A 19,194-nucleotide genomic window follows, 5' to 3' on the forward strand; every position below is an offset into this window, starting at 1 on the left:
AAACTCTACACTTCTTTAACTTTCTGCGGCGATTTCATTTCCAAGATCGCCTTGATTTTCTTGGGATTAGCCTTGATCCCGCGGCGACTCACCACGTAGCCCAGGAATTTTTTGGATTCGACCCCAAAAGCGCACTTGTTAGGGTTGAGCTTCATCTTGTACCGTCGCAGGATCGTGAACATCTCCCTGAGGTCTCTGACGTGATCGTGGGCTTTGAGAGTTTTGACTAACATGTCGTCCACGTAGACCTCCATTGTCTTGCCAATCTGGTTGGCGAACATTCGATTTACCAGCCTTTGGTACGTTGCGCCCCCGTTTTTAAGGCCAAAAGGCATGACCTTGTAACAGTAGAGTCCGTGGTTTGTAACGAAGGTGGTCTTAATTTGATCCGGCTCGTGCATGCGGATTTGATTGTATCGCGAGTAGGCGTCCATGAAGCTTAGTAGTTCATGGCCCGCCATGGCATCCACGAGTTGCTCAATTCTCGGTATAGGAAAGCTATCCTTCGGGCAGGCCTTGTTGAGATCCTTGTAGTCGATGCAGATCCGCCATTTCCCGTTTGGCTTCTTCACCATGACAACATTGGACACCCACTTGGGGTGCTCCGACTCCCTAATGAAGTTGGCGGCGAGAAGCTTGTCAACTTCTTCACCAACGGCCTGGTATCTCTCCCCACTGAACGCTCGTCTTGGTTGAACGCGCTCGGCCACTCTTTTGTCGTCATTGAGGCGGTGGACCATTATCTCGGGGTCCATCCCCGGCATGTCGGCATGTGTCCACGCGAAGACGTCTTTGAACTCACGGAGGAAGGCCGCAAGTTGGAATTGGATCTCGGTCGGGAGCTGGGCGCCTACCTTGACTACTTGGTCAGGTTTGGCATCGTCCAGCACGACGGGGATGAGGTCGTCCAGTGTCTCCGCCTTCTGACGCTCGACATCGTCCCTTTGGTCCAGTTCCCTGAAGGTGCCTCCTTCCTCGATTTTGCACGGGAATTTGTCTCCGAGTTGGAAGACGGTGCTCACCATCTTTCCCTTTGCCTTTCCATCCACCCCCTGGATGTAGCACATCCCCGCCATCGATTGGTCTCCCAACATTATGGCGATCCCCTTCTCGGTTGGGAATTTCATCATCAGATGGTAGGTGGAGGTTATAGCCTTCCGCCGATTGAGGGTTGGGCGACCTATGATGATGATGTATGTGGACGGCTGATCCACGACCAGGAAGGACACGATGTGGGTGACCTCGATCCCCCCCGGAGTCTCGAAGGTAACCGGGAGGTCGATGGTGCCCTCCGTCATGACCTTCTCTCCGGAGAAGCCGAAGAGTGGGGTAGAGATCGGGGTCGGTGTTAGCCCGGTTAGCTTCATCCTGTCCAGGGCTGACTTGAAGATGATGTCGGCCGAGCTGCCATTGTCAATCAGGATCCTTCGGACAAGGTTGTTAGCGACCGGGACCGAGACGACTATCGCATCAGTGTGCGGGTGGAGCACCCGTACCGCCTCTTGGTTGGTGAAGAACATGGATTCGAATGGGGTCGGAGGTGGAGCCTCGTACGTGTGGTTAATATGGTGTGCTATCTTCCCTTGGGAAACTTCTCACACGTATTTCTTTCTTTGCGTGCTCGAGTCCCCGAATTCTGGTCCGCCCATGATTGAGCCCACAACGTGCATTTGCGAGCTCTCCGGTTCTTCGTTCATCGTCCGATCAGTGACGGTTACCATCGCCGGACCCTTCCTTTCTTGCCGCATGCGCTCTCTGCCTGCCGCGGCCGTCCGGATCGTTCTGAGGACGTATTCCTTCAACTTCTTGTCTTGGATAAGGGCTTCGATCTGACGTTTGAGCTGATAGCATTCAGACGTCAGGTCCCCGTGGTCTTGATGGTATTCAGAAAATTTACTTCGATCCCGCTTCGCGGGATCCTTCGTGAGAGGAGCAGGGCTTCCTAGCTTGTCGCGGTGCAGAGCCAAGATCCGCTCTTACGGAGTGTTTAGAGGGGTGAATGCCGAAAACTTTCGGAAGCTATCGACATGTGATGGTCTTGGTCCAGGGAGGGAGCGATCGCTAGGGGCCTGGCCTCCCTTGTTCCTCCTCTTTTGAGGGTCTGGACGATCCCTGTCCTGATCGTCGTGACGGCGACTGCATTGACCCCCTGCCTTCCGGCCGTCTCGGCCATCGAGGTAGTCCTCGATCCCCATGAAACTGCGAGCTCTCGACATCAGCTCTGCCATGTCCCACGGGACCTTTCCAACAATAGACTTGAGGAAGTCGCTTGTGCGAGCTCCCTCTGTGATCGCCGTGATGGTGTCCTTGTTGTCGAACCCTTCGACCTTGTGGGATTCTTCGGTGAAGCGAGCTAGGTACTGCCTCAAGGTCTCGTCTCTTCCCTGCCGGATAGACAGGAGGTAGGTTTTTTATTCCTTTTGTGCCACGAGAGTGGCAAACCGAGCAAGGAAGGCCTCTCGCAAGGCTCGGAAGGATGAGATCTTCCCCGGTCTTAGGCTACGGAACCACTCGAATCCCGACCCAGTGAGGGTCAGGCTGAAAGCTTGACACAAGGTGGCGTCCGACTATCCCTGCATCGTCATCCATGTCTCGTAATGCTGGATGTGGAAGTTCGGGTCCGTCCGTCCGTCGTAAGGAGGAATGGATGGTAGTTTAAAATTCCCCACGCATGGCTGCGCAAGGATCTAAGCAGTGAAGGGAGAGTACAACTCGTCGATCCCTCTATAGGGCCTCTGCCTCCCTGACTCCCTCATCTCGATGATCTAGTTTCGGAGGCTTTGGATCATCGTCACCATGTCAAGCCCGTTGGCTGGACTGACCGCCAAGGCCGCGAGAGTCGCCTGTTGACGCTCATTGGACGCTTGATCCCCAGCATTGGCCTGAGGTCGACCAAGAGTGGTGGCGGGAAGCGCGTCCCTTCAGGAGTTGAGTCTTTGGTGGAGATCCTCCCCACGAGAGTTCCTCTGCGCCATCAGACGCTCCCTTAGTTCCCCGCTTGGTTCTTAGCGAGGCGAGGTTGCCCTTGGCCGGATCGTCCGGTGGGCGCTTCGGTTATCGGCCCCATCGTCCCCGAGGAGGGCCCTTTCCCCGGCAAGGGGCCATGTCCGGCCGCCTCTTAAAACCGAGGGGGCAAACCCCCGAGAGTGGGAGCGCGCATATTGTCGCGCCAGATGGGACGGTCCGGGCGGGGGGTCATTTGTCATTTCGGACCGGGATTGGACGAGGCTGGGCATTGCCTCGTCGGTTCTTGACTCCCCCTCATAGTCGGGGTCGGAGTCGCCCTGGGCGGTCCTATCCTCGACATCATTACCGAGAAGGTCCGCGATAAGCGTGTCGTCGAAGCCGGGGCGGTCTAGGAGCTCGGCGAGCCTTTGAGCCGTGTCCTCTCGGAACGTGGCCTAGGGGTCATTCGCCGGGTCTTGGGGCTGGCCCTCGTTGTCACGAGACTGCCCTCCCAGACGGTGCGCGAGGTTTCTGAGGTCGTACCTCGAGCCCGTCGCCCGAGTGCCTGCAGAAGTGGTAGGGACTTGACTCATCTTTCGAGTGTCGTGAAGATTGCAAGAAAAGAGATTGGAAGGGAGAGTGTCGCCAAGGTCGGGAGGTCCCCTCCTTCTAGCGCCAAAATGTTGTCGCTCATTTTCGGACAAGTATTTAGGAGCCCCAAACTGTTCGACCCAAGGCCGGACCAAGTGGTCGCGTTCGGGCTCAAGTGGGGGTTATGCCATAGCCTATTCGTGAGACATAAGCGCACCTTACACACAGATGACCTCGAGAAAGCGCAAGATGAAATCATCTTGATATTGTGCAAGTTGGAACGAATCTTTCCGCCCGCGTTTTTCACCATCATGGTTCATTTGATAATTCATCTTCCTAAAGAAGCATTGAATGGAGAGCCTGTGACGACCCGACTTTTCGGACCGTCTTACTTATCTTACTTATTAAAAACTTAAGAAAATATGAGGTAAATTTTTTTTAAGAACATAACTTAAAATATAAAGTTTGAAAACTCATGACCTAAAAATAAATTTGTCATTTAAAAACTTGATAAACAAAAACAACCAAAAATCAAAGTTCATGATCAAAATATAAAACAAAAAATACCATTGTAAATAAATACCATAAATAAATTCGTAACCTTTAACGTAATTGAAAAGCATAACTTAAACCATGAAAAATAAAACATTGGGTTTCGATTATTGAAAAACTGAAAGCAAAGCGGAAGTCTTTTATTTTCTAAAACGGAAACCATAACTTAACCATTTCACCATCATCGCCGCTGATCCACCCTCCTCACTTGCTCATAGGTTGGGTACCTACAACACAGACGTATAATAATATAAAGCTCACAAAAAAAATAATGCAATGCATGAACCGGTTATTAGTATTTTAAAGCTAATTGATGACTTGATCTTTCTTTTCTTGATTCTATCAACTTTTGGTTCGGGGAGCCCCTAGGGTAGTCGTACCTATTTCAGTGTACACTTAAGAGACGAAAATATGGGGTTGCAAGGTCCCACACTTCGCTCTATCTAATAAACATATTAGGGCCTCGGCCCGAGAAATTTCCCCATTTGGGCCCGTAAGTCGGCTCGAGAAATTCTCCTTAAGACCTCCGTAGCTCGAGGCGGTACGACTCCCTTGTTTATCTTTATATTTTCACTTTTTTATTTTCGTGACATGCATGAATGACGTATGACATAAAATATACATGATAATATGACTAGTAAAAGAACATGATATAAGTATTCTAATTTATAACATATCATCACATAATACCATACCATATCATATCATCACATAATATACCATACCATATCATATCATAAACTCAGCATATCATAACATATCATTCATAAGTTATCATATAATATCATACCATAACACACATATGTCAAACAATCAAACAATAACAATTTCAAAAATATTATACTCATTCAGATCATATAATACTTAATATATTTTTGAACTAATCAGTGTTGCAGTGAGATTATTCTCACCTTGATAAAACGAGAATAAAGCTCTCTGGGTTGAAGACGGATTGGAAGCTCTACTTGACTCGAAACCTAATCGGGGTAAAAGACTATCGGGGATCAGCTAAGAAAAGGATTCAAGACATACTTTAGATTCTGGAAGTTTTCATAAACGACTTTCAAAAGTGAAATTACCAAAATACCCTTGGCTATTAGTGTTTCGGTGAAAAAATAAAAATCCGAGAAAACTTCTGTAAATTTTTTTAATATGTATAAAACATAATTTTGATCACTTTTTGTAAAGGCACCGCGGTCAAAATAATTTTTTAACTATTTATTAAAAATAAAAGAAGTGCTAAAATCTAACTTTAAAATTTTGCCAAAAACTGTCTGCGCACCGTTTTTAAAATAATCAGAAACTATTCTGTATTTCATAAAAATATTTTTCTATTAAATATTTAGTTAGGCTTTTGTCGTGGCTATTGACTTTCATAGCAACAGCCACGACTTTTGTCGCGGCTGTTGCCAATATTTTTCGTAGTGATATATGTCATGTTACTAGGCTTTAATCACATCTCATGAAAATCCAACAAGCAAAGAACATTAGCATGTTCATCCAGCGGATTGGAGTATCGTGTTGCATCTATAGCAATTGAGGTACAATGGATCAAGTCACTACTTGATGAATTTGCATGAACCTTTGTCCATAGTACCTGTCATCTACTCCGACAACTTGGGCGCCACATATCTTTGTGCGGACCCAATATTTCATACTCACATGAAGCCAAGGAATAAAATGCCGGAGAAATTCCAGGAATTTCGAATGGAAAGTCGTTGCCGGTGACTAAACGGTCTCCGACAGTCAAGTGTGTCGTTTCTTCTCTAGTTGTCGTTCGAAATTCCAGGAAATGACACGCCGTTTCGCTTTAATTTTGTCGTCGCATGTCGTTCACAAACGTGTATACAAGCTTCAGTATGTCGTCTGTTGTCGGCGACAATCGACCGAAAAGAAAAAAAAACCGAAGTTGCTCAGCGATTAAAGGCGGACTAATGTCCAGCGACAAGGGCGTGGGTCGGCGATTTTTCTTCCATTTCTTCACAGTAAGGTCTAAATTCAGCAAATTTTCGGCGAAAATCGAAGTTGTTCGGCGAATTTCCATTTCTTTTTGTAAACCTAATTTTTGAAACTTGGATCTTCATTTTGTTGAGTATTTTGATTTTTTTTTCATGTAATCATCTTCACGAATGTTGTGTGTAATGTGACGATCTATGATATCTATTTTTTACAGAATTTTTGGAGAAGTTTCGGCGAAACACCATTTTTCCGGTGAACCACCACTTTTTCCGGCAAACCACCATTTTTTCCGGCGACTTTAAAATCAGTTTTTGAACTTTTTATTTCTGTTTTAACTCTAAAATCAGGTCATGTGATTAAAGTTTAAATTATATAAACTTATGTTTTGAATAAGTTTTCATTATGTTGTGTTGAATTGATGTTGTTTGATTTTAATTTGAAATTTTAATTGTTAGACTTTGAATTGGAAATTGAAATAGTTAGACTTCGAATCGAAATTAATTTTTCATGTATGTTAGAAATGAAATTGATAGAGTAGGAATTGAAATTGAAGTAGTTAGAAGTGAAATTGAAGTAGTTAGAAACTTAGAATTGAATTTATTGAGATGTTGAAGGAAATTTGTTGATATATTGAAATGAATTTAGTTTGAGTAGATTTTGAATTGAAATTAAAGTATCATGTATGGCAGGAGATGTGAGCATAAACATAAAGTTCAATTGAAATTGAAGTAGTTGGAATTGAAATTGTTTTGTTTTGAATTGAAATTAAATTAGTTTTAATAAAATTTATTGACATGTTGAATGTAATTTGGGGTCATATTGAAAATTTGAAATTAGTTTCATTGAAATGTTGAATTCAATATGCAGGTATATCGAAGATGAGCGAGGAAGGAGTTCGTAAGCATTGCACCCCAGGTGAAACAAACCCCGAACCACTTACGTGCAATTGGTGTGGGCACGTTACCAGGGGCGGGGGAATCACAAGGATGAAGTTACACTTAAGTGGAAACAATGCGAAGAAAAGCGTGAAGGCATGTACGAGTGTTCCTTCAGAAGTACGCACGGAGATGTTAGCGTTACAAGCGGCGACTGTCCAAAAGAAGAAAAACAAGGGCGTCCTTCATGAAACCGTAGATGAGCACTTGGCCGGACGCTTCGGTCCGACTCACGTAGAGCTTGACCCCGACCAACAATAGGAACATGATATGATGAAAGAAGCCGTCAAGAGACACAGTCGGATGCTTGGAGATCCGGCCCTGGTGGGGTTTCAGGGATTTCACCACCACAACCTCATTTTCGGCCAGATAGTGGACGACAACCTACTATCCCGGAAATCACGGATCCTAAATTGAAAGGGCGTCTAGGACAAGCTGTTAGCAACTACGTCATCCACGAGAACATACCAGCCGCCAAAGTGAAGTCGCCGCATTTTCGACACATGATCAATGAAGCTATGGCAGTTGGTAAGTCTCGTGTATTTGAATTTTGAACTACCGGTTTTAATTTGACAAGTATTGTGGTGTCCAACTGTACTTTCATTTCAAACTTTATAGGTCCAGGTATTCCGCTTCCGACTCCGTATGAGATTTATAACACGTACTTGAAAGAAGAGGTTGCATCCGTCAAGAAGTACATCGATCAGCAACGGGAAGTGTGGAAGGAATATGGCTGCACCATAATGTCGGACGGATGGACGGGACCTACGCGTTTAAGCATAAAATATGTTATGGTGTACTCGACGGGTAAGACTGTTTTTTTGAAGTCAGTTGATGCGTTAGATGAGATCAAGAACTATTTGTACATCTATAAGATTCTGTCGCCCATTGTGAAAGAAGTCGGAGAACACAATGTTGTTCAGATTATCACTGATAATGGTTCGGCTTACAAGAAAGCCGGATTGAAACTCGCTCGTCGATATAATTTGTACTGGACTCCGTGCGCCGCACATTGTATAGACTTGATGCTCGAGGACGTGGGAAAACGAGCGGCTATCGCCAAGGTTGTTAAGAATTATAGAGAAATCACAAAGTTCATCTACAATCACGGAGTTGTCCTCTCGAAGATACGAGAAGAAGGACAAGGAGAGCTAATCCGTCCTGGTCCGACGAGATTCGCCACGAACTACTTGGCCCTGACGAGTCTCAAGAGCAGTCGACCGAGGTTGAAAAAGATGTTCACGTCGGATTGGTGGGACCGATGTTCCTTCCGTCAAACTGCAGCTGGGCAGTTTGTGGAGTAAAAAATATTGGACAATAACTTTTAGCTCCATATTGATAGTGTGTGCAAGGTGTTCGAGCCTATGTACTTTGCTCTGCATCTCGTTGATACCGAAGTTGTTCCGACGATGGGCTTGCTGTACCACGTCTTCGATTTAATGAAAAAGAAGTTGGAAACCATCCCAAACAAGCAATGAATGGTTGATATTGCGGTTCAGATATGGAATAGACAACTTGACCATCCGTTGCACCAAGCAGGTATTACTCATTTCACTTATTCTTTGTGAACGTCGTTCTATAATTTTTAATTTATATATGTGATTATTTATCTTGTAGCTCACTATCTAAATCAAAAATTTCAATACAATCCGGAGATCGTCAAGGCACCCGAGCATCTTACGGCGGTTACACAAGTGTTTGAGCGGCTATTCCCCAACGATGACTGCGACGACATCGAGAACGAACTTCTAAAATTCCGCGACGCGAAAGGCATGTTCGGTAATAAATCCGCAGTAGCAGGAAGGACGAAAATGGCTTCCGGTAAGAACTATTTCTTATTCTCGATGTTCATATCATAGTGTCATATTTACGGAGTTTCTTCATTTTCTTAGGAGAAAGGTGGGCGATGTTTGGAATTCAAACTACCACGTTGAGAAAGTTGGCGATGAGAATTCTTTCTCAGATCGCATCACCATCAGCGTGCGAGCGAAATTGGAGCACGTTTGCACTTCTCTACACTAAGCAGCGAAACCGACTGGCGTATAAGAGACTTGAGGTACTCGTCTTTTGTAGCTACAACATGAAGCAGCAATTACGAGATATCCAAAGCAACGCTGTCGACAGGAAGGATCCGTTGGATATGATCCAAAGATCAATGGAGGTAATGGGAGACAACATCGACGATGATGAACTCCTACAATGGATCCGCCCAGTTCACCTCGACGATGAAGATCGGAACCCCAACCCACACATCGCCTCACAGGCCCGGGCGGAAGGTGTTGATGTCGACACCGTCTTGAGCGAAGACGTCGGTCACACTTCGCATGGATCATCAGACGATGGACGTGGTCCTAACGACGGTGACGATGGTGGAGACGGTGGTGACTTTGGCGATTATCCAGCTAGTCAAGACGTTGGTGGTGGTAGTGGTGGTGGTGGTAGCCAACATTACGAGCCGTGAACTATGGAGCAAGGTTATCAAGCGACGCAAGATTCTGATCACGGGTCACGACGTCAAAGATTTGACAGGTTAGTGTATTCGCATTTATTCATGTCGGAGTTCACAAAAAATGTACGTATGATGAATATGGAAAGTAATATATTACATGTTTAACAGACCCGGAGAGTACTTTGACTTTGAGACCGGATCGTATTACGGTGGAGGAACAGAGAGAGCGCCCACGCATTACATGTCTTCTGGTAGTGATTACGGCGGTGACTTCCAACAAGGATATGGAGCGTACATGTCATCTGGCAGTTAATACCGCGTCGATCACTTCATGTCTCAGTTCGACACAATGTCATTCACCACGTAGACACACAGAGTGAAGGTTCATATACTTGTCCTTCTTACCGTTATCCTAATCCGATAGGAATGCCATAGCCACAGGTGAATCCGCAAGGACGTAGACGTCGTATGTACGGTGTACACGTAGATCGGTTCGGTGCCGAGCACATTATAGCATGTGAACAAGGATGTCCACTGATAAGTGAAGCTGTAGGGTACGATCAAGGTTTTAAATATCGGCGATATATAGGGATATATCGCCGATATATCCTTTTTTTGGAAGTCTCGGTTGTTACCGGTCCGTCTCGGTCCGGTAGATCGACGACGGCCACGCTGGTGGCCGTCCTGAGCCCGGCGCTCGTCCGGGGCCGGCACTCGCCGTGGCCGGCTCTCCAAGGCCGGCCCTCCAGGACCGGCGCTCCAGGACCGGCGCTCCAGGGCCGGCGCTCCAGGACCGGCTCTCCACGGCCGGCGCTCCAAGGCCGGCCCTCCACGGCCGGCGCTCCAAGGCCGGCCCTCTACGGCCGGCGCTCCAAGGCCGGCTCTCCACGGCCGGCGCTCCAAGGCCGGCCCTCCACGGCCGGCGCTCCAAGGCCAGCCCTCCACGGCCGGCGCTCCAAGGCCGGCTCTCCACGGCCGGCGCTCCAAGGCCGGCCCTCCACGGCCGGCGCTCCAAGGCCGGCCCTCCACGGCCGGCGCTCCAAGGCCGGCCCTCCAAGGCCGGCCCTCGGCCAAGGGGTTCCTCAAACACCTCTTGGCCGCCTATAAATATGAGGGTCTCTCCCTCGACCCAGGTAATCCGAATTTGAGTACTGAAACGCTGTCGAACTCGTACCTCGCTCGTTTCTCTCAAGTCTCGACCTCTAAACACTAAACCCTCTACAAACCACCTCAATCCTACTAATGTTGAGCGTCGGAGAGGTAAACAGAGGTAACCCCTCTGTTTCCCCTTTGTAGTTCACACCTTTCTGTTCACGTTTCAGGTGCTTGGACGAGATAGAGATCATCTACAGCTAAGGGACGGCTTGGGATACCAAGCCCGACACGCTCGAGTCGAGACGAGACCACTTGGTCCGGCCTTGGGTCTAACCGTCTACGACTCCTAAATCGTTGTCCGAAAAACTGCGACAACATTTTGGCGCTAGAAGGAGGGCATCTCTCGACCTTGACGACGCATTCCCTCTACCAGTTTTCTCCCTTTGTTCTCACGACTCTCGAGAGATGAGTCACATTCCCACTACCTCCGCGGGTACCCGAGCGACGAGCTCGAGGTACGGTCTTCGACGCCTCACACATCGTCTTGAAGGGCAACCTCGCGATAGCGAGAGCCAGCCCCAAGACCCGATGATTGACCCCGAGGCCGTGCTCCGAGAGGACACGGCCCGGCGGCTTGCGGAGCTCCTTGACCGCCCCGGCGTTGACGGTTCGCTCATAGCCGACCTCCTCGGCTATGACGTTGAAGATAGGTCCGCCAAAGACTACTCCGACTCCGAATATGTGGGGGAGTCGAGGACCAACGAGGCAACGCCTAGCCTCGCCCCTTCGCGGCCCGAGAGGCCCAACGACGCTTTGGCCGGACCGTCGCACCTAGCGCGGCAGCAGGCACGGTCACATTCCCGGGGACTCGCCCCCTCGGTTTCAAGAGGTGGCCGGACACGGCCCCTCGCCGAGGAGAGAGCGACTCTGGTAGATGATGGGGCCGACAGCCGAAGCGCCCGCCGGACGGTCCGACCAAGGGCAACCTCACCTCGCCCCGCACCGAGTGTGGACCTTAGAGAGCGCTTGACGGCGCAGAGAAACTCCCGAGGGGAGGATCTCCGCCAAAGGCTAAACTCTCGAAGGGACGCGCTCCCCGCCGCAACTCTCGGCCGGCCGCAGGCCAATGTCGTGGACCAAGCGTCCAACGAACGCCAACCGGTGACTCCCGTGGCCCCGACGGTCGGCCCCGCTAACGGGCTCGACATGGTCACGATGACTCAAAGCCTCCAGAATCAAATCATCGAAATGAGGGAGTCGGGGAGGCAAAGGCCGTACGGAGGGATCGAGGAATCATACTCTCCCTTCGCCGCGCAAATCCTCGCGCAACCGTGCGTGGGGAACTTCAAGTTACCGTTCATTCCCCCCTATGATGGACGTACAGACCCCCACTTCCACGTCCAACACTATGAGACATGGATGACTATGCAGGGGCAGGCGGACGCCACCCTCTGCCAAGCCTTCAGCCTGACCCTCACAGGCTCGGGGTTTGAATGGTTCCGAAGCTTGAGGCCGGGAAGCATCCCGTCTTTCCGGGCCTTGCGAGAGGCTTTCCTTGCCCGATTCGCCACCCTCGTGGCGCAAAAGAAGCCGAAGACCCACCTCCTCTCTATCAGACAAGGAAGAGACGAGACGTTGAGACAATACCTCGCTCGCTTCACCGAGGAGTCTCACAAGGTCGAAGGGTTCGACGACAGGGACGTCATCACGGCGATCACCGAGGGAGTGCGCACGAGCGACTTCCTCAAGTCTATTGTTGGTCAAGTCCCGCGTGACATGGCGGAGCTGATGACAAGAGCCCGCACATACATGGGAGTCGAGGACTATCTCGATGGCCGAGATGGCCGAAAGTCAGGAGGACAGGGGAATCGCCGCCGCGACGATCGAGATGAAGATCGTCCCGACCCCCGGAAGAGGAGGAATAAGGGAAGCCAGGCCCCCAACGGCCGTTCCCTCCCCGGGCCGAAGCCGTCGCATGTCGACAGCTTCCGGAGGTTCTCGCCATTCACTCCTCTGAACACTCCGCCGGAGCAAATCCTAGCTCTGCACCGTGACAAGTTGGGGAGCCCAACCCCGCTCACGAAGGATCCCGCCAAGAGGGATCAAAGCAAGTACTGTGACTACCATCAAGATCACGGGCACCTGACATCCGAATGCTATCAACTCAAGCGTCAGATTGAGGCCCTGATTCAAGATGGGAAGCTGAAAGAGTACGTCCTGAGAACTATGGGGACGGCCGCGGCACACGGAGGTCGTCCGCGGCAAGGGAAGAAAGGTCCGGCGACGGTGACTGTCACGGACCGCGCGACAAACGAAGAGCCGGAGAGCTCGCAACTTCACGTCGTGGGTGCAATCTTGGGTGGCCCGGAGTTCGGAGACTCGGCTACGCAGAGGAAGAAGTACGTGCGCGAAGTTTCCCAAGGGAAAATAGCGCACTACATCAACCATACGTACGAGGTCCCTCCTCCGGCCCCCTTTGACTCCATGTTCTTCACCGGACAAGAAGCAACGCGAGTTCTCCATCCACACAACGACGCGATAGTCGTCTCTGCCCCGGTCGCCAACAACCTCGTCCGGAGAATCCTGATCGACAATGGGAGCTCCGCCGACATAATCTTCAAATCGGCGTTGGACAGGATGAAGCTATCCGGGGTAAGACCGACCCCGATCTCAACCCCGCTCTTCGGCTTCTCTGGGGAGAGGGTTATGACGGAGGGAACTATCGACCTCCCGGTTACCTTCGGTACGCCGGGGGGGCTCGAGGTTACCCACATCGTGTCGTTCCTAGTGGTGGATCAGCCCTCGGCTTACAACATCATCGTCGGCCGCCCGACTCTCAATCGGTTGAAGGCCATAACGTCCATGTACCACCTGATGATGAAGTTCCCGACCGAGAAAGGGATCGCCGTGATGTTGGGAGACCAATCCATGGCGAGGATGTGCTACATCCAGGGCGTGGACGGAAAAGGGAAAGGGAAGGTGGTGAGCACCGTCTTCCAACTCGGAGACAAATTCCCATGCAAGTTAGAGGAAGGAGGCACCTTCGGAGAGCTAGACCAAAGGGACGAAGTCGAGCGTCGAAAGGTGGAGACACCGGACGACCTCGTTCCCGTCGTGTTGGACGATGCCAAACCTGACCAAGTAGTCAAGGTAGGCGCCCAACTCCCGTCTGAGACCCGGATCGAGCTCGCCGCTTTCCTCCGAGAGCACAAAGATGTCTTTGCGTGGACACACGCCGACATGCCGGGGATCGACCCCGAGATCATGGTTCATCGTCTCAACGACGACAAGAGGGTGGCCGAGCGCGTTCAACCGCGACGGGCGTTCAGTGGGGAGAGGTACCAAGCCATTGGTGAAGAAGTTGACAAACTTCTCGCCGCCGACTTCATCAGGGAGGCGGAGCACCCCAAGTGGGTGTCCAACGTGGTGATGGTCAAGAAGCCAAACGGGAAGTGGCGGATCTGTATCGATTACAAAGATCTCAACAAAGCCTGCCCGAAAGATAGCTTCCCTCTCCCGAGGATCGAGCAGCTCGTGGACGCCACGGCGGGCCACGAGTTGCTGAGCTTCATGGACGCCTATTCAGGCTACAACCAGATCCGCATGCACGAGCCGGATCAGATCAAGACCACCTTTGTTACGAACCGCGGACTTTACTGTTACAAGGTCATGCCCTTTGGCCTCAAAAACGCGGGAGCAACGTATCAAAGGTTGGTGAACCGCATGTTCGCCAATCAAATTGGCAAAACTATGGAGGTCTACGTGGATGACATGCTTGTCAAAAGCCTCAAAGCCCGCGACCACGTTCGAGACCTTAGGGAAATGTTCACGATCCTGCGGCGCTACAAGATGAAGCTTAACCCCAACAAGTGCGCTTTCGGGGTCGAGTCTGGAAAATTTCTGGGCTACATGGTGAGCCGCCGCGGGATCGAGGCCAATCCTGAGAAGATTAAGGCGATCTTAGAGATGAGGTCGCCACAAAAGGTCAAAGAAGTTCAAAGCTTGACGGGAAGGATCGCCGCCCTGACGCGATTCGTTTCCAAAGCCACTGATAGGTGCCAACCGTTCTTCAAGGCACTAAAAAAGACCGACGGGTTCGTATAGACGGAGGAGTGCGAGGAAGCATTCCGAGATATGAAAGCCTATTTCACCTCCCCCCCGTTCCTCGCAAAGCCAAAGAATGGCGAAACCCTATACCTCTACCTCGCTGTTTCCGATAGGGCCGTGAGCGCGGTCCTCATACGCGAAGAGGACAAAGTACAATGGCCGGTCTACTACGTCAGCAAGGCGCTCCTCGACGCCGAAACCCGATACCCCGAGATCGAGAGACTATCCCTCGCCCTCGTCATGAGCGCGAGAAAGCTCCGGCCCTACTTCCAGGCGCACCCCATCGTGGTCCGCTCGGGGCATCCCATCGAGAAGGCCCTTCAAAAAGGGACCTCCTCTCGAATGGCGATATGGTCCCAAGAGCTGCGCGAATACGGGGTCGAGTTCCAACCGAGAACCGCCATTAAGGGTCAGGCCCTCGCCGACTTCATCGCCGAGTTCACAAGCGCGCCCCCAACCAACGAGGGCGACGAGAGTAGTAAGACCACGGAAGACAAGGAGGACGACCATAGCAAGTCGTCAAAGAAGAGAACCAACGACCCGATAGGGCCAGTCTGGGACTTGCACGTGGATGGCGCGTCAAACGCCCGGGGGGCTGGCGCCAGCGTTGTGCTCACAAATCCCGATAGGGAAAAGCTGAGATACGCCCTGCGGTTCGAGTTCAAGGCTTCCAACAACGAGGCAGAGTACGAGGCTCTGATCGTTGGCTTGGAGCTAGCGAACAAGTTGGGCGCCCAAAACCTGCGCATCCATTGCGACTCGTAATTGATCGTGAACCAGGTTAAAGGCGACTACGCCGCAAAGGAGCCACACATGATCGCCTACTTGTCCAAGGCCCAAAAGAACTTGGAGGCCCTATCGTGGTTCGAGATCGTCCAGGTTCCTCGAGAGGCGAACGTCGACGCCGACGCCCTAGCTCGCCTCGCGTCAGGGATAGACGAGGAGGGCGAGGGCAGCGTCCCAATCGAAGTGTTGACCCGACCCTACGTCTCGAGAGGCGACGTAAGGGTCATTGACGAGACTCCGCCTCCCTCATGGATGACCCCGCTCGTGGAATTCCTTAAACGAGGAGTCGTCCCCGAGGATAAAGAAGAAGCCAGAAAGCTGAGAGGCTTGGCGCCGAAGTACACAATAAGGGAAGACAACTTGTTCAAGAGAGGCTACTCTATGCCTCTCCTTCGCTGCCTGACCGAGGTAGAGGCAAGGAAAGCACTCCACGAGGTGCACGAGGGGGTGTGCGGTAACCACGCCGCTGGGCAATCTTTGGCATTGAAGCTGCTGAGACTTGGATATTTCTGGCCGACCTTGAAAAAGGACTCCCACGAGTGGGCCAAGAAGTGTGACAAGTGCCAAAGGTTCGCCCACATTCCGCGCCAAGCACCGGCCCCTTTGTGTCCGATTATCGTGCCGCGACCTTTCGCGAAGTGGGGAATCGACCTCATCGGCGAGCTGCCTACGGCCCCGAGACAATACAAGCACGCGATCGTGGCTGTCGATTACTTCACGAAGTGGGTAGAGGCTGAGCCGCTAGCAAAGATCACCGAGGCGAACACGACAAGCTTCATTTGGAAAAGCATCATCTGCCGCTTCGGGATCCCTGCGTCAATTGTAACCGACAACGGAAAGCAATTCGACAATGCGCGCCTTCGAGAAATGTGCGAACAACTTGGCATTAGCAAGACTTTCTCCTCTCCCCGCCATCCTCAAGCCAACGGTCAGGTCGAGGCGGTGAACAAGACGATCAAGGAGAACCTGAAGAAGAAGTTGGAGGCAAGAAAGGGGGCTTGGGCCGACGAGCTCCCCATGGTCTTATGGGCATACCGCACCACCGCCCGAAACGCGACCGGCGAAACCCCTTTCGCTCTCGCGTTCGGCGTCGAGGCTGTGGTACCCGTCGAGATCAAGTTGCCAACCTTGCGCATCGAGGAGTACGACGAAGCCGCCAACGATGACGCGATCAGGCTCGAGCTAGACCTCATAGACGAAAGGAGGGCGGACGCACTTACCCGGCTTGCTGCGCAAAAGAGGAAGGTCGAGAAGTACTACAACTCGAAGATCAAGCTGCGGAAGTTCGCCGACGGAAGCCTCGTCCTTCGAAGGGTGTTCCAAAACACCAAAGTGCAAGGTGCGGGAGTTCTAGGCCCCACCTGGGAAGGCCCGTACCGTGTGCGCCGAGCCATCCACAATGGCACATACGAGCTCGAGAACATGGAGGGACTCGTGTTCACACACCCGTGGAATGCGGAGCACCTCCGGCAATATTATCAATAGATGTTCATTCGTCCATTTTTACGCTTGGTTGTTCTCATGTAACTTTCGATTCTAGCAAAGTCAATTTTAAATTTCAAGTTTGGCCAAAGGCCTGGGATGTAATTTTTGAACCATTTCGATAATCAATGAATTACATTTCACTTCAAGACATTGTATCTTAGTTTCTAGCCTCCTCTACGAGCACCCAAGAAACTCGGGGGGCTAAGGGGGATAAGGCGAGAGTAATAAGCTCACCTATTCCACTTTCCACGCGCCAAGCGGTAACAAAACACCCATAAATCGGATCCGCGCTCCGGACCTCCGACTTCGTACCCTCCTCGTGCGACGCTCTCGCACGGGTTGAGGCCGTATGCCGAGAGATAGCGAAACGTCGATGAGTTGGATCCGCGCACCGGACCTCCGGCCTCGCACGTCTTCTGCTGCGACCCCCTCGTGCACCGATGCACCTTGCGCACCGATAGGCGGCAAGTCATCGATGGATCACGTCCGCGCACCGGATTGTCGATCTCGGCAGTCAAAACCCAAAACGTGACACGCGTACCAACGAGTACCACGCTCACTGGGAGCTGCAAACCCATCCCGATACGCACGCCGATAGGTAGCGTACTCACCGGAGGATGAGCGCGACGGCCACCCAGCTCGCGCGCGCCGATAGGCAGCGAGTCACAAATGGATGGCCGGAAATCGCACTCGTCGGATGAAACTGGTCTAGCCAGCGTCCGCGGGAAACTTCGCCGCCAAATGCGGCAGTAAGCCGCGCCAACCGGTTACGCTAAGCATAGTAAGCCGGGCTCGTAAGACACGCACTATTCAAATTGCGCAAATCGATTACACTAAGCGTAGCAAGTCGAGAAAATAAGACGCACGATGAAATAAAAGCTTCAATCAAAGCAAAACAATGTTGCACAAACGACCCAAACATAGCAAGAATCCGAAAGAAAGCATAAAGCAAGCGCTAAACAAGTGCGCGAAAAAACCAAAGAGAACTCGGTTACTCCGAGCCATAATCGACCTGCTCTTCGTCGTCCTCAAGGTGAGGGGCGCCCGACCCGCCAACGGCTCCTCCACCGGACCGACAGTTTGACGACTGGGCGGCCTCCGCAGGGACTTCGGGAGGCAGGTCGTCCTCCAGCAGCTCGCCCTCCAAGGGAGGAAACATGGCGTCGAAGAAGGAAAATGTGATCCCTCGAGACGCGTTCTCCTCCGCAGTCGCATCTTTGACCCGCATGGCCACCTCGTAACGGGCCACCTCTAGCGAGAGATCCCAGTCCTCCTCCAACTCCGTCTTCGATCGCACGGCGTCATCCTTCTCCTCGATGAGGGTCTGCACCTCCGCTCGCAGGGTTTCCCTCTCCCTCTCGGCCCTGACCCGGGAGATCTCGCTTGCCGACAATCGGGCATGGACGATGTTCAGCTCTTCGTCCCGGCTCGAGAGGGCCGCCTGGAGTTTCTTGGTCTCCCCTAGGAAAGTATCGGCCGCCTGCTCAGCCTTCTCCCGAGACGCCTTCTCGGCCGCCGCCTTCTCACGAGCCCGCTTTAGTTCCTCCTCAAGCACTTGGAACTCTTGGACGGTGCGGACCCCCGCCAAAGCAGCGGCATGGGCGGCCGCTGTATCCTCCTTATCTTTTTCCATGATCTGCATACGACGCAGCAAGTCCCGGAGAATGCGGTCGCTCCGTTCTTGGCGCGCGAGCATCTGTGGAAGCAAACAACGTACATGCAATCGAAATAAGCACAACAAATCACAAATGAGGTAAACAAGCAAGTCATACCTTTCGGGCATCGCCGATCCCGCTCTGGAAATGCTCGAGGTCGCTCACCGTCAGGAGACTCTTGAAATCCCGTAGAGAGGTTTCAAGGATCCCCCGAGAGCATCGGTCCCTCAGCTCCGCCGCCTCCGCCAGGAGCATCGACTCCATGCCATCTGACGTCGCCGACGTATGAGCGCGCTTGTGGCCGGAGGACGAGCCGGGGAGGATCGTCGACGACGGTCGCTTATTCAAGGAGTTCGCCTCGGCCCTCGCCCGCGTTGGAAGCCCCCCATGGCGGGCCTCGGCTTGTGGTTGAGCCGCGATCACGGCCTCGACGTCGGGCGCCACCCTCGGTGCCTGCGTGCGTGGTCGGTGTCGTCGGGTCATCGTATCTGAAAAAGATGAAGAGGTGACAGGTTAGAGTGCAATACAATGGAATATACATTAACTAGAAGCTTGTGTGCGGTTGGTACCCCCCACGTCAGGGGGAGGAGCAGACGAGCCCCCCGCCTCTGATTCGGGGTCCTCCGTAGCCTCC

At 51.8% G+C, this 19,194-nt stretch overlaps 1 protein-coding gene across 1 annotated transcript; it reads left to right on the forward strand.

Annotated features, from left to right (window-relative positions):
• Positions 1–1,133: 1,133 nt before the first annotated feature.
• On the forward strand, positions 1,134–8,461 carry LOC149393547 (uncharacterized). Its single transcript, XM_089618070.1, has 5 exons — positions 1,134–1,266; positions 6,916–7,206; positions 7,320–7,511; positions 7,602–8,283; positions 8,326–8,461. The coding sequence occupies exons 1-5, from the start codon at positions 1,134–1,136 to the stop codon at positions 8,459–8,461; spliced, it is 1,434 nt and encodes a 477-aa protein (XP_089474196.1).
• Positions 8,462–19,194: the final 10,733 nt, after the last annotated feature.

Source organism: Urtica dioica, chromosome 6 (genome assembly GCF_054948205.1).
Source record: "Urtica dioica subsp. dioica isolate 48M chromosome 6, U.dioica_male_clone48M_v1_H2, whole genome shotgun sequence".
NCBI classification, from domain to species: domain Eukaryota; kingdom Viridiplantae; phylum Streptophyta; class Magnoliopsida; order Rosales; family Urticaceae; genus Urtica; species Urtica dioica.